This window comes from Rhizopus delemar, genomic scaffold, assembly GCF_000149305.1.
Source record: "Rhizopus delemar RA 99-880 supercont3.11 genomic scaffold, whole genome shotgun sequence".
NCBI classification, from domain to species: Eukaryota; Fungi; Mucoromycota; class Mucoromycetes; order Mucorales; family Rhizopodaceae; genus Rhizopus; species Rhizopus delemar.
In genome coordinates this window covers 238,829-253,163 of record NW_027137837.1, presented here as the reverse complement: position 1 = coordinate 253,163, position 14,335 = coordinate 238,829, and the positions used below count along the sequence as shown (strand labels likewise).

General features: G+C 37.9%; 5 protein-coding genes across 5 annotated transcripts; 2 read left to right on the top strand and 3 right to left on the bottom strand.

The window, feature by feature from the left end:
- Positions 1-232: 232 nt before the first annotated feature.
- Positions 233-4,721, bottom strand: RO3G_12763 (uncharacterized protein; the record flags this gene model as incomplete). Its single annotated transcript, XM_067667347.1, has 10 exons — positions 233-2,434; positions 2,481-2,579; positions 2,635-2,670; positions 2,737-3,669; positions 3,787-4,190; positions 4,236-4,300; positions 4,352-4,378; positions 4,451-4,556; positions 4,596-4,654; positions 4,702-4,721. The coding sequence occupies 10 exons, from the start codon at positions 4,719-4,721 to the stop codon at positions 233-235; spliced, it is 3,951 nt and encodes a 1,316-aa protein (XP_067523448.1).
- Positions 4,722-6,249: 1,528 nt separating this feature from the next.
- Positions 6,250-6,690, top strand: RO3G_12762 (uncharacterized protein; the record flags this gene model as incomplete). The annotated part of the gene is made up of 1 exon (XM_067667346.1): positions 6,250-6,690. One exon carries the CDS (start codon positions 6,250-6,252, stop codon positions 6,688-6,690), a length of 441 nt encoding a protein of 146 aa, XP_067523447.1.
- Positions 6,691-6,829: 139 nt separating this feature from the next.
- On the top strand, positions 6,830-8,626 carry RO3G_12761 (uncharacterized protein; the record flags this gene model as incomplete). Its single annotated transcript, XM_067667345.1, has 2 exons — positions 6,830-8,276; positions 8,361-8,626. The coding sequence occupies 2 exons, from the start codon at positions 6,830-6,832 to the stop codon at positions 8,624-8,626; spliced, it is 1,713 nt and encodes a 570-aa protein (XP_067523446.1).
- Positions 8,627-10,875: 2,249 nt separating this feature from the next.
- RO3G_12760 (uncharacterized protein) lies at positions 10,876-11,605 on the bottom strand (the record flags this gene model as incomplete). The annotated part of the gene is made up of 2 exons (XM_067667344.1): positions 10,876-11,229; positions 11,354-11,605. The coding sequence occupies 2 exons, from the start codon at positions 11,603-11,605 to the stop codon at positions 10,876-10,878; spliced, it is 606 nt and encodes a 201-aa protein (XP_067523445.1).
- A 909-nt stretch (positions 11,606-12,514) lies between these two features.
- RO3G_12759 (uncharacterized protein) lies at positions 12,515-12,718 on the bottom strand (the record flags this gene model as incomplete). The annotated part of the gene is made up of 1 exon (XM_067667343.1): positions 12,515-12,718. One exon carries the CDS (start codon positions 12,716-12,718, stop codon positions 12,515-12,517), a length of 204 nt encoding a protein of 67 aa, XP_067523444.1.
- Positions 12,719-14,335: the final 1,617 nt, after the last annotated feature.

Genomic DNA, 14,335 nt, shown 5'->3' with positions numbered 1-14,335 from the left:
TGCCAAGAAAACGGTTACCTTTAATGTGCGCACCAAGCAAATCAAACATGTTTGAAACCAAAAGACACTGAAATATTCAGTTTATAATCCCAACCTTAAATATTCTCAAGTGTATATAAGCATCTATGCCAATCACATACAAATGTATAGTATATCCCTTTTTTCAATCTGTAAATCATGCATTATAAGCCTCCCTTTTTATATACTGAACAGTAATAAAAAAATTATTTTATTAAATAAAGTGACTCATTGTTGCACTCTGTGGTCTTTTCTCTACTGGTTCCCACTTCATTTTTAGCTCTTCTACACTACCACTACTATGTCGGTATGTTATTTTGGCTTTGGAAGATCTGGTGGGAGTTTGTGCTAATCTATAAAATACACTAGATGGCTTTTCGTTTGTTGGTGCTTTTTTTATCAATTTTTGTATCGGACTAGGACGTTGATGCTGAAGTTGGTATTCTTGTGATTGCTTCTGTTGATATTGATGTTCTTGTTCTTGTGTTTGTTGTTGCTGTATAGATGTGTCTGATTGTATAGAAGACCTTCTTAAATGACTACTCCGAATAGATGATGTGCTAGAATCATGATCTGAAATATAAGCCTGGATATCTTCTGATTGTTGTTGTTGCCATGACAACCTTGTTTGAATCAAGTTGTAAAATCTATCAGGAGAAGGCGTGATTGAGTCTCTTCTTATTTTTGGTGGTTGCAGATTCGTATTGTTATAAGGCGAAGCAACAGGTGAATTAGGTAAGCTGATTAATTGAGTATGATTATTAACATTGGTATCACAACTAAGATTGATGGTATTATTGTTGATATTGCTGCTGGTATCTTTTTTGGTCATTATATCTAATATGCTTTGCTCATTATTTTGCTTCATATGCTCTAATGTGCGTCTTAAGTCAAGGATGGTCTGTTCCATATCCTTCACTGTCGTCTGTTTCTCATATTCACTCATTTTTAACTCCATAATATCGCCCACCAGATTCTCTATAATATTGTGACATTCATCTGTCTCAAATGATTTGATTAGCTTGCAGCAAATATCATGAGCTACTTCAGGCGCCGCATTGATTGGTACACTAAACTGCTCATCAAATGTGTCGATATCCATCCACTGCTGTTCATCATGATTCATTTCTGTGACAATTTCGTCTACAAATGTGACATGCTTTGTTGGTCTGTGAATCATGACAGTGTCTAATTGCTCATCTGCTTGCAAACTTTCTTCTGCTGCTTCCCTTTGCAGACTACGTACTCTTGTTGATAAATATGATATCTCTGCGGACACAAGGTCAATACGTTCATCCATCAACTCAATAGCAATTGTATCCATTGGTTGTCCTGTATTTTCTTCATGTTCTCTCTCTACGTAGTACACTTGTTCTCGTTCTTCTTCTAGGTCTATTTTTTCTTTCACCAGTCTCTCTCTGCGAACAAGTAAGTTTTCCATTTCTACAATGGCTTGTTTTCCCTGAATGTATTGTGATAACGCTTTATCCAGCAATTGCTTCTTACGACTCACCCTGATACCCAAAGGAACAGGATTCTTCTTTTTTTTCTTTGGAAATCCGTGTCCTCCACCACGAGCAATGACAGCGAAATGCCCACCCATAATCGGTGTCAGTTTTGCAAGCATTTTCTCGTCTAGTATACCACCCTCTCTCACTGCTTTTTTCATGACGCTTATCATTTGCTTCAATTGACTTGTACTCATCAAGATCTCTTCATTTTGTTTCTTGAGAATAACCTTTTGTTCTTCATGTTCTTTTTCTAATCTTTTCTTGGCTTGATTACATTGAGCTTGCTGTCGTTGAAGTTGCTGGATCTTTCGTTCTTGTCTTAGCATCTTTTCTCTTACACGCTCAGCTTCCATTCGCATACGTTGTACCAGCCTTTTCTTTTCTGTCTCTAATCTTTGAATACTCGTTTTGAGTGTCTTGAGAGCCGATTCATTTTGATGGCGTGCTGATTGAACGCTGGTGGTTGCACTTGAATATTTGCGAGTCAAATCCTGAATTTTTGTACTTAATTGTTTGATTTTGTGTTCATACACCTGTCGTATCTCTGGCTCCACTTGATGCTTCACGTCTGTCTTGATGGCGACATTGGACTTTGCTCGCATCAAGGCCATGTCTTTTTCTTTTTGAATATCTACCAGTTGTGCTTGAAGTAAGCTGATTCTTTCATCAAACTTTTTGCGCATAAAGGTGTATTCGATTTCTGATTTTTCAAGATGTGATACTAACTCTTCTTTCACTTTGATATCAGATTGAATCTGGTGCAACATACGAGAGAGTTGTGCTGTGAATTTGGAATGAGATACACAAGTCTGTTGTTGGGAGAGTCGACTTTGAACTGTAGACTCATCACTTGAGTCCGATTTGAATGAATCCTTTCCCTCACTTTGTTTCCATGTAGGAATAGTCTATCCAAAAGATTAATATTGTGAAAAATCGCCATCCATTTTTTACTCTTACGAATGATTCTATATCTTGAATAAACTCTTCAATGTTCAATGAATACATGTTTTCATCTTGTTTATGCAGATTGTTTTCTTCTTTCTCAAAAACCTGAAAAAAATAATTAGGGGGAGGGGTTACAGCCCAACGTTTTTCTGCTCCTTACTTTTAGTTCATCTTCCCAAGACGGGTTCTCCAGGGGCTATAAAAAAGAGAAAGAAAATCAACCCTTGTTATAAGGAGGAAACATTTGATTGTTCTCTCTAACCTTGACCAATTCCTGAAGACTTTTTCTAATATCTGCACGTACTTTAGCAATGCTCTCCTTAACTTCCTCATGTCGCACAATGTCTTGTTCCTGAAAATCATTGACAAACCCTTCATCATCTTCCTCTTCCATCACCACTACCGACTTCTTATTGCTGCGCTTGTTGTTATGTTTCTTTCGTAAACTGGCACTTGTGTTTACAATAGGTCTGCGTATCGCTCTACGTCTTGGGTTGCTATTACTTTTCGTTGGCTTTTTCTGCACGGGTGGATGAGAAAATTTTTGAAGCGCATGACGCTCATCTTGCATCATCTTTAGTTTATCATGCGCATCTTGCAACTCACTTTGAAGGTGTTCATTCATCTTTTGGTATTTTTCAATTATAGGATGTGTCTGAACTGTTCGAGTGGATCCAATGTTTTCCAAAAGCGTATCTTCATCACATTGCTTAAATTCACTCAATTCGCGTTCTAGCAAAAGTGTGTCTCTTTCATTAGTTAATTGAACGATTTGTGCCGTCAGTTCCTTTATCTTCTCGGTAGGTTGCTGTCCTGCACGTAACTCGGCAATCTCTATGCGTAGTTTAGACACCAGGGCCTTAAGTTGTCCTACTTCTGGAGAAGAGCCTGTAAATTCTTGGTTGACACTCACACGGTTTTTGATATTGCGAGCACGGTTGGCATATTTGAGTGTGCTCAGCGTCTCCTGAAAATTAGTGTCAGCTGGTGAAACACAGGCGAGCATCAGTGTTTGACTGTTGCCACCTAAGGAGTCTTGTAAGAGTCGAGTGAGTTTACTGTCACGGTAGGGTATATGTGTCATCTTTCGAGCTTCATCTCCCAAGGCTGATATAACATTGCCCAGTGCTAATAGCCCAGAGTTAATAGCAATACCTTCTTTAGCTCTATCACCCTGTGCATGTGTTCTTTTCAACTATTAAATCTTTGTTAGTCAATTCTCAAAAAAAGAAGACATTTCTTTCTATTCTTTTACACGTTCAGAACCTGCTAAATCAACAAAGTGGAATTTACTTGTTAGGGACTTGCTCACTTTTTTTCCTCCTTCTTCTTCTTGTGTTTTTTGCTGCTTCAATATAAGGGAGAAGATGGCATGTGATCTTGAAGAGACAGAATTCATCTCGGTAGATCCAGTGGTACGATGAAGTGAGCCTTGAGTCAAGAAATTCAAGACATCCTGTGGACTATAACAAATTTCTTCCTTGACACCACTCCAATAGATTTGCCCCGTCACATCTTCTCGAATGGACACTTCTGTAGTTTGTGGTTGGTATGATTTACGCTTGGATGTGATGGTTAACAGATCGATAAATTCTTCATTGTAAAGTTCAAGAAAGGAGACATAAACCTCATATTTGAAGTCTGGATCTTGTTTTTCATTGGTCTTTAATATTTCAAATAATTCAATGATGCAACGAGGCACAATGCCTTGATGATCTACGGTTTAGTTGCAAAGTAAAATATAATCATTCATATGCTTACCTTCATTTTCTGAATTGTCTTTTAAAGTAGTACCCATACTATATGTCTTGCCAGATCCTGTTTGACTATAAGATGCTTAAGAAACACTTGATTGATTGTACGATTATTATCTTTACCCATAGGCTAGAATAGTAGCATTGAATCTTAAAAAAACATTTTAATAAAAAAATAAAATAAAGATATTTTTAACTATTTTTTTTTTCTTTTCTCTTTACCCATCAATGAATTTGTGCAATAATGGAGATGCTGCTTGCTGATATACTTGAGATTGATCTGTCTTGTTGTTAAATACATAATCATAAGTAAAAGATTTATCTGCCCCTATTAATATCTGTGGTGTGTTTGGTATAAATGATATACATTCTGTGCAATTATTCATTATTTCCTTTTCAGTCAAAGGTCGAACTCGTAATCCAACCCTAAATTACTATTAGTATGATTTTATAATTAAATATATTTTTTGTACCTAACTGCTGTTGAAGTCATATTATGTACACTATATATAAAAGGAAGGAGTTAAAAAAAGGAAAGAAAAGTGAAAGAAAAGAAGGAGGAATCACAGAATAAAAAATAATGTGCTTTTTGTGCGTGTGTCGGCAAGGATTCCGAATGGGGGATTAAACAGTATAATTATCAGCGGCTCTTTTCTTTTTGCTTCTTTTTATTTGAAAGGCTGTCTATGCCACCCCAACTCCCTATTCCATATATAGTAATCCTGTTTTCTCAGCAACCTGTCCGGCACCGGGCTATCAATAACCATAGTAGGTGATGGTACAGTGTTTCCAAGAAGCAATATCACTGCAAATAATACCGAATGTTACTCGAATTTCAAGAGCTTGAAATCAGTGATTTCAAGACCGCTATTTTTCAAAACTTAATAAATCACTCAAAGGCATAGATTTTGTACTGAAAATGAAGTATAAGCATAAGATTTATATATGTAATTGGTTTATAGTTTTAAAGAAGCTATTATATATAAAAAAACAAAAGCTTACTTTTTATGCCAAAGATGAGCATACTAAAATGAAAAAATAACTGGTGTTAAAAATGAACGCCTTCGCTGTGGAATTTAAACTCATTTTTTCTTTCTTTTTTTTCTAAGTTATCTACTCTCAACGTAGACTTTCTATCAAAGGACGCGTTACCATAGTGAATGCATTAATACTTTCTAAATTGTGGTATGTTCTGCGGATGGTTCATTTGCCGACTACCTTCTTTCGACGGCTCAATTCTGTGATTTATCAGTTTGTCTGGCATAACTGCAAACCTAAGATCAAATACATGCAGTTGTGTTTAAATCCAAATTTAGGTGGGTTAGGTCTTTTGGATCCACAATTTCAACGACACAACCTACAGCTACGCTGGATTCGTCAACTTCCGGAAGACAACTTCCCTCAATCTTGTAGTCAACCTATATTGCTAGATCATATACGTCGTTTCTATTCAGGAAATACTGGAACAAGACTGGCTCTCTTTTTCCCTCTTTTGCGATTATGTCCTGCTGCTCACGCCAATAACTTTATGCAAAACATATATGAGGCGGCTGATTCTTTCGGATATGCAGATACACAACAGGCAAAGTGTACTCCTGCCACACTTCTCCACGTGCTCCTGTCCGCTATATGCGCTATGATTCCTACTGATTATTGGATCACTCGATCACGACACAAAAAACTCAAGGTGTCTCAGTTTTTTATGTATGATCACCACTTTGGATGTATACGACCTTTATTATCATCTGAACAGCCTTTCTACCCTCGTCTGGTTTCCAGGTTAAGCCGAGATATTCATAACCGTATCATCAAGCTAAATCAGCTTATCTGGCCTCATATATTGAATCAAAATAAGCCATTGGGGAGAAGTATATGATTCAGCGTTCATCGATGCCTTCTGTTCGCAGCCTCAATGGATCGATTACAAACCTAAACCATTTCAGTTGTCTCTAATACAGCGATCTCTACCATCATCGCTACTGTCACCAATACCAACTTCAAAGTGGTTACTTTTTTGGAAAATGCCTGTTTCGCCTGAAAGCCGGTCTTTATGGTATTGTCTATTCCATCGTAAACTCTTTAGTCAGTCACTTCTCTCAAAATTCGATAACGGTTTGGCCTCTTCACAATGTAAATTTTGCTCTGCTAATAATGAAGACCTACAACACCTCTTCTTGCGCTGTCCCAGGAAATGGAGAGTAAGGATAGATGCCTTCAACTTCTTTAGTTCACACCTCACTTTCACTCAGGCCGATGTTTGCTCTATCCTCTGGTCTTTTCAGCGGTTTCCTTTTGTTGACAATACTGATCTCTCGACTCTCAGCTGCTGCGTGCTCTCTGTTACCTGGCGTACCCATTGGAGGTTTATTATTGACGACTTTCCTTTTATTGATACACAATTGGTCACTCGTGCTATGTCGCAGTTTGCCACCCTCAAAAGGGGCAGACTCGACCTTGACTAGCATATTCCATAGCTTAAACTCCATCTCTTTTGGTTCACACCGCTCTCAGACGTGTGACTCCTATTACATAAAAATAAACTATTTATTTACAAAAAAAAAAAAAAAAAAAAAACACTTTCTTTTTCTCCTTATTGTTGTCATGCCCCCACAACCTCACGGGCTGCCACATGAATTTGTCTTTGACAAAAAGCAACTTGAAGGCTATAAAACAAACCAAATCCTTGCAGATATTCGTGTTGACAAGTGGGGAGATTTCGATATCGTTTGCTCGAGCATCAACCAGCACTTTCCCGATGTCGAAGCCTCAAAAGCCATCAGTCTATTCAAACATTCCTTGCGTTCCATCAACAAAAATACAACAAGCATGCCCATGCAGCTCTATACTGACCGATTAATCACCTTCCTCGACAAAAAACCGACCAAAGATCGATTCCTCAGCGCATACTCGCGCGTCATGGACAAGATGGCCATTCAAAGCACTGTCGATCATGCCAAAGCAAAAAATGAATTAAAAGCCGACCTTGTTGGCACATTACTGGTGGAAGATGCTTTAGACAAGCAGGCGCAAAATGCAATGGGCGGAAACACCATATCGAGCTCCAGCGCCAGCCTGAGCACTGACGCAGATCACCCACCCAGCGATGACAACAATGCAAATGACGTGATACGAAAAGACGCAATTGAAATTACCTCGAGCGACAACATTGCCCATTCACCCGAAGATTACAACGACTGCCCAGATGAATGTGCAGACATTATAACGACTAAAAGCACCATTGAAAAGGCAGCCATCGAGATACACAAGCGATATACCCAAGGCGGCCTGATATCCTCCGCTGAACGGTCTATTATGTCATCCGGCCTCTCAGGCATCCTCGACTTTGTAAATGCGAACGAAGATGGTCAACGATTATTGTTTGGCGCACCGCAGTGGATGGAGATGCATGCACAATACGAGCACAAGTTCAAGGAAACATTCACATTTGCTCGACCCTCTCATCTTGACGAAGCCCTGACACACATAATCCATTTGTGCGAGCGATCCAAGGAGGCAGCAGCCAGGGTCTATTTGACCAAATTCATGGAGGCAAACGACGTTGATGAAGATTCGATGATGGGTCTAGGTCTTGTCTTGCAGCTCTTTGATTCATTAACCATTCATCGAACCATGCTGGATCCCCTGCGAAGAATCCAACCCACCGAGTATGACGTGACCTTTAAACTGTGGCTACCACTGTTTGACCGTTTGTTTGCTGGAACGTACATCTCAACCAGAATCGCCGAAACGAGCAACACGTTTACGGCTATCAACAAGCGAGCTATGTATGCAAATAGCCATCATCATCCCATTGCGTTCAAGATTGACATTCGCTTTGTCCATAACTGCCACCACACATCCAAGATGATCGACGTTGCCGCGGCGGAGGCAGCCCTTGATGGCAGCGCCAACGACAAGATAATCAATGACAATGCAAAACTTCTGCGCGAAGGGAAAGACATTTTAGATAAGCTGCTGAACGCCTCGCTTGAACAACATGCTGCCAATGCCATGATGGGCATAGTCATTCAATTAGACGGCTTTCAAGGTGCAGTGTCATCGATCCATCTTGACCAAGATGGCCTTTATGTTGCCTTGCCGCGCCAGCGCCTGCAATACCCGCGGTCTATAGCATCCCTTCGCCGCTTTTCTGATACCATGGACGCTCTTCTTGCCCTGAAGAATCAACTGTGCTCCATCAGCACCATCATCAGCAGCCAGATGGATTTATGTAAGGACAAGCGTGCCTCTCTTGGTTCAAAACACGCCCGCCCTGCGACCGCAATACCGCCACATCATCTAACCAAAAAGCAACGAGCAACTTGGTATTCTCCACCTCACAACAATCCATCCCTATCGTGTCTCCCTCCTTTGTTTCTCCCCTTTGAAGAGGACTAGTGCTTTCGCCCCCAAATTACCATTCTACCTGCAGAGCTACAATATCCCTCTCATTTCCTTTTACCCTCTTCAAAGACCAGGTTTTACAGGCTTTTTTTTGTAGAGAACAACAATAAAAAAAATAAAGAAAATTATATGTTGCCTAATTACTGTTTACCTTATCCTATCGTGCATTTAGTCTTTGATTAAGTCGTTTATGACCATTATACGAGTTCTTTGTTGCAACATTTATCCCAGCGCTTGTAAGAATGCGAAACGAAGCCTCTGAAATGACTTTTATCCATACTGTTACAGACTTCCATGATTCTTTTTGACAAAGTGTCTTCCTGCAAAAATCGATGACGCTTAACCTTACTCTTTGCCATTGCCCAGAATTGTTCTATTGGGCTAAGCTCGGGAGAGTAAGTAGGAAGATACACACATTTATACCCTCGATACTCAATTTACTTCTTTATGTTTTTATACGTGTGAATGGGTGCATTATCCATGACTACATAGTGACCTTTTATATGTGGGTATTTGTCCATTTCATCGAGAGTTATTTTTAAGAAACTAATATAGTGACCTGCTACAGTTCCTGAGCTAATATATTTATCAGCCTTTCTCTTCTTGGCAGGTCTTGGTTTTTTCACGCCGACTGTGATCAAACCTGCGGCAAAGATAGCGCCCAATATTGATGTTGTGTTTGCTCTCGTAGTAGGCCTGGTTGTTGTAGAACAGTAACTGATTGTAGTTGACAATAATAAATATAAGTCTTAATACAAGATCATAATTAAAATAAAATATAAGTTTATTTAAATAAGATCATACAGTCAATTCCAATTCAACATATTCTAAAAGAATATGTTTTGTATTCATGAAAGTTCTTTGATAAGAAGAAGTATCAACTAAAATAACAAGATCCAATCCAATGTTAGGAATATTGCTAACATTTCACATAATTGAAATAACGCGTAAAATAACACTATTCAAATCAGTGAGGAATTTCCAGAATCAAAAGATAATCTATGACAGACATACAAAAGAACAAACGAAAAGTGTTCATAATCATAATTAGAGATGACACTTGCTAAAGTACCTGAAGATTAGAAGAACGATCACAATAGAAGATATCAAGCCACTCACTCAATAAGATATAAATACCTGCCTTCAATTAGAGTAGTTTTTATTTTAACTTAAACTGAAACAAAGATCAGTCTCAAAAAGTACTCACACTGTTTCTCAATCTTTGCTCCTACCTTTTTTTTTAATTACCTTAACCATTATATAATACTGTAACAATAGCACGGGTACCTTTTTTGGACCAAGCTCTTGAGCGTTTCATATTTATATCAAAAGCAGATTCTTCATGAGGTTCATGTCTGTATTTTCACATTTACAAACCCAATCCTATCGCTCCTCAATCTTTTTGGAACTGTTTCCTTCGATAGAATAAAAATCTGCTTTTTTCAACTAAAGATTGTATATATGTCTCGTAAAGTTACAAACAGTGCTGTGCGAAACCTTAAGATCATTGAATCATTTCAATAAACGCTCGGTCACTTCAACAACAGTTGCAGAAGGATTAGCATCAATGGATTCAACAACATCCGTTTTATGCTCTTCGGTCAAGGTATATTTACGACTAACCTGCTTATAATTGTCAAAAATACTGTGAGGGTATTTTTTCAAGAATAACAATATCTCCGACGCGGTCCCCTCATTTTTTGGGGGAAGGGACGGATGGTGAAATACTTTGTTTCTGGAAATTGTTTAAATCCCGCTTTTCTGCTGATACTTTAGCGCTTTCATTTGAATGATATATTTATAGTAAATCATTTTATTATAATTTCAATAGTAAACAGAAAATACTTCAATACTTTAATCTGATTATTTGCGGCCAACTTGGACATTTGGTTCATATAAAGCTTGTCAGAAATTCTTCTGAATTCAAGAAATTTTGCAGCTTCTTCACAGCTTATACCTCTTTCATTTGACAGCGTCTCAATTTTCTTGTACAGTGGAAGACGTCTAGTAAAAAACCTAGACTCGGTTCTGTTGTCTACTTTGCGCCAATCTGCACCGTACTGCTCTTCCATAGACTTGATAGATGGCTTTTCAGCAAGACCAACAAAGTATTTTCTCCATACATCTGTCACGCTTATCAAACTTTTACTCATTTTGAATGATGGTAGACCTCTTGAGTTAGCAGTATTTTGGGTAGGAATAGAAGACAGCGGAGCAGAAGAGGGAGGAAGGATGGTTGATGTTTATTGAATTTGTGTATTCTCATCACCTTGTCTTAGCATGTTTGAAATTTGTAAAAAAGAATCAGCGAGCATGGTTCGATTTTCTACTTCCAATTTCTTGACTGCATCCAAAGCGAGCTGATTTTGGGATTGGACTATGTTCAGCATAGCATTCATTGAATCAAACCCTGTCTTCATAGCTGCTACAACTTCAGGTAACAAAACTTCCAGATGTTGGCTCATCTTGAACTTCTCATCGTTGGCAGCGATTGCAGCTGAAAGAAGCTCTTCATAGTCTTTGTAAAGATCAGTATCAAATATGCTGTGGGACCAAATAAAGCTTTCGGGGTATTTTCCCTTCAATACCACTGAGTCCTAAGATAAAAATAATTAGATATCGTAAGCATTATGACTTGATTTGTAAAAAAAATAATCCTTACTTGCAAAAAAACTGTTCTTAAATAATCCATTAAATCTAAAAAGCTTGGCCCAGCAATACGTCTTCAACTTCCTTCCTGTAAAACTTCTCTCTCCAATGTTCAATCGAAGGAAACACCGTTTTGCGCAGTTCTTCCGATGGCTCAATTGAACCACGATTGATAAAGTAATCATCTTTACGAGTAGTGAACCCGGCCGGCACTTTAATGGCATCAACAGAAAGGCCACTCAAATAGCAACCAACCATTCTATCGCTACCCCAACGTCCAACTTGTCTCTGTTGGTCTCCAGAGACATCTTCATTTGCAACCATATTAATGGCACTCTTTCTGTTGACGTGAGTGAGCTTGCTTGAATGAACACCACAATACCTAAACACTTGTTTATAAATATTGGCTTGTTCACTATAAGTAATTGATCCATCCCCTGTAGCGTTTGGAAACAAGTAAGTGTCATACCAATCACGGCGAGTCGAGAAGTTTGGAAATGGTAGGTTTTGATGATGGAACAAGGAAAAAAAATATTAAGCAAAAGCGCCATGTGGACAAACTTCAACATCCCTATGGCGAAGAGCAGAACCATATTGAATTTTGCCATCCTTATTAGTCTTACCAAATATTATAGTGGATATTATAGCAAAGCAAGAAGAGGGGCCTTGGGTTTTGAGTTCTATGATGAATAAATATGGCAGCTGTGTTCCAAGAGCAGCCTCACTACGCATAAGCATGGTATGACTCATAGAAAAGCAGACTTTGTTTCTCAAAGAAAAGATGTTGTTTTGAATAAAAAAGTACTGATTGATTCGAAGCAATTCTTTATCTGTATAGTCACCATTCAAAGTATTTTTTCCACAATCCTCATATTCGGTTCTTTTGCGTCTTGTTTCTTTTTTGGTATGAGTGTCAAGAAAGCGCTTCATGATAGGCCCTCTTGCCATTATATGCTTATTGAATCCTGCTTCTACCTGCTGATGGTATAAATCAACCACAGCTTTTACATAAGTAAGGACTGATTTCCTACCCAATGGTGCGGGTGATATATCTGCATTTTTCTTGAATTTGTTTCCACAGGTCAAAACATAGTCTTTGAGAAAGAAAGCTAGCTTTGCGTCATAAACAATAGCACTATCCGTAACTTTTTCTTTGTTGGCGCGCCATTCCTATTTTCAATTTCAAACAATTTTAGAAATCATTACCCAAACAAGCTTTATAACATATAGCTTTTAACTTACAAACCATTCTCTTTGCTTAGATTTATAAGCAGCAGTCGTGTTCTTGGGACGATATGTTTGATTTTCAGCAATGACCATTTGCGTATTTTTATCCATTGCTAGCCTAGCTCGAATCATGTCTTCATAATGTTCAGCATCTGGAAGAGCGATATCATTGTCTCTAGTAGAAGAACCAGCGTTTGAATCGTGATTCATTGTGTCGTATAGTAGTAATAATAACCAAGTAAGAGATAAAAACAAAAACAAAGAGCAGTGTAGGTACTTTTTGAGACTGATCTTTGTTTCAGTTTAAGTTAAAATAAAAACTACTCTAATTGAAGGCAGGTATTTATATCTTATTGAGTGAGTGGCTTGATATCTTCTATTGTGATCGTTCTTCTAATCTTCAGGTACTTTAGCAAGTGTCATCTCTAATTATGATTATGAACACTTTTCGTTTGTTCTTTTGTATGTCTGTCATAGATTATCTTTTGATTCTGGAAATTCCTCACTGATTTGAATAGTGTTATTTTACGCGTTATTTCAATTATGTGAAATGTTAGCAATATTCCTAACATTGGATTGGATCTTGTTATTTTAGTTGATACTTCTTCTTATCAAAGAACTTTCATGAATACAAAACATATTCTTTTAGAATATGTTGAATTGGAATTGACTGTATGATCTTATTTAAATAAACTTATATTTTATTTTAATTATGATCTTGTATTAAGACTTATATTTATTATTGTCAACTACAATCAGTTACTGTTCTACAACAACCAGGCCTACTACGAGAGCAAACACAACATCAATATTGGGCGCTATCTTTGCCGCAGGTTTGATCACAGTCGGCGTGAAAAAACCAAGACCTGCCAAGAAGAGAAAGGCTGATAAATATATTAGCTCAGGAACTGTAGCAGGTCACTATATTAGTTTCTTAAAAATAACTCTCGATGAAATGGACAAATACCCACATATAAAAGGTCACTATGTAGTCATGGATAATGCACCCATTCACACGTATAAAAACATAAAGAAGTAAATTGAGTATCGAGGGTATAAATGTGTGTATCTTCCTACTTACTCTCCCGAGCTTAGCCCAATAGAACAATTCTGGGCAATGGCAAAGAGTAAGGTTAAGCGTCATCGATTTTTGCAGGAAGACACTTTGTCAAAAAGAATCATGGAAGTCTGTAACAGTATGGATAAAAGTCATTTCAGAGGCTTCGTTTCGCATTCTTACAAGCGCTGGGATAAATGTTGCAACAAGGAACTCATATAATGGCCGTTGGCTAATTCAGCTAATAATCCGGCCATGAGAATAAGGCAAGAAGCACACGCAATTTTATTTTCATCACCCAAAGCAAAAAAAAAAAAAAACCTTACTTTTCAAGTTACTTGCTCAGGTAAATTTCTTCAAAAGATATAAAAAAAAATAGGTTTTATATGTAATTGACACGTACAGGAAATTGGCACATCATGTACATGGGAACAAGGATGGGTTCGATATTTTTGGTCGCCCTGAATTCTTACTACAGTCTCAAATATGATTACTGATGTCCATCAAATCGCGCCACAGCAAGTGCATCTTGTTCATATCTGCATAGTATATCAACGAGCACTAGTGTCTTTATTTCAAAATATACTATGGTCAACGTGGAAGTGTTCAAAAACTGAGATTTCTGATGAAAAGTTGGGAGTAGGCACTTTGTTGTCCATATTATAAATGAAGCGTTATTGCGAGAGATTGCCAAGAGGATTGGTCGATTGGTCTCCCGTAAGAGATCCAAGTCGAGCGTTAAAGTCACCACAAAGGATTGTCTGGTTGGT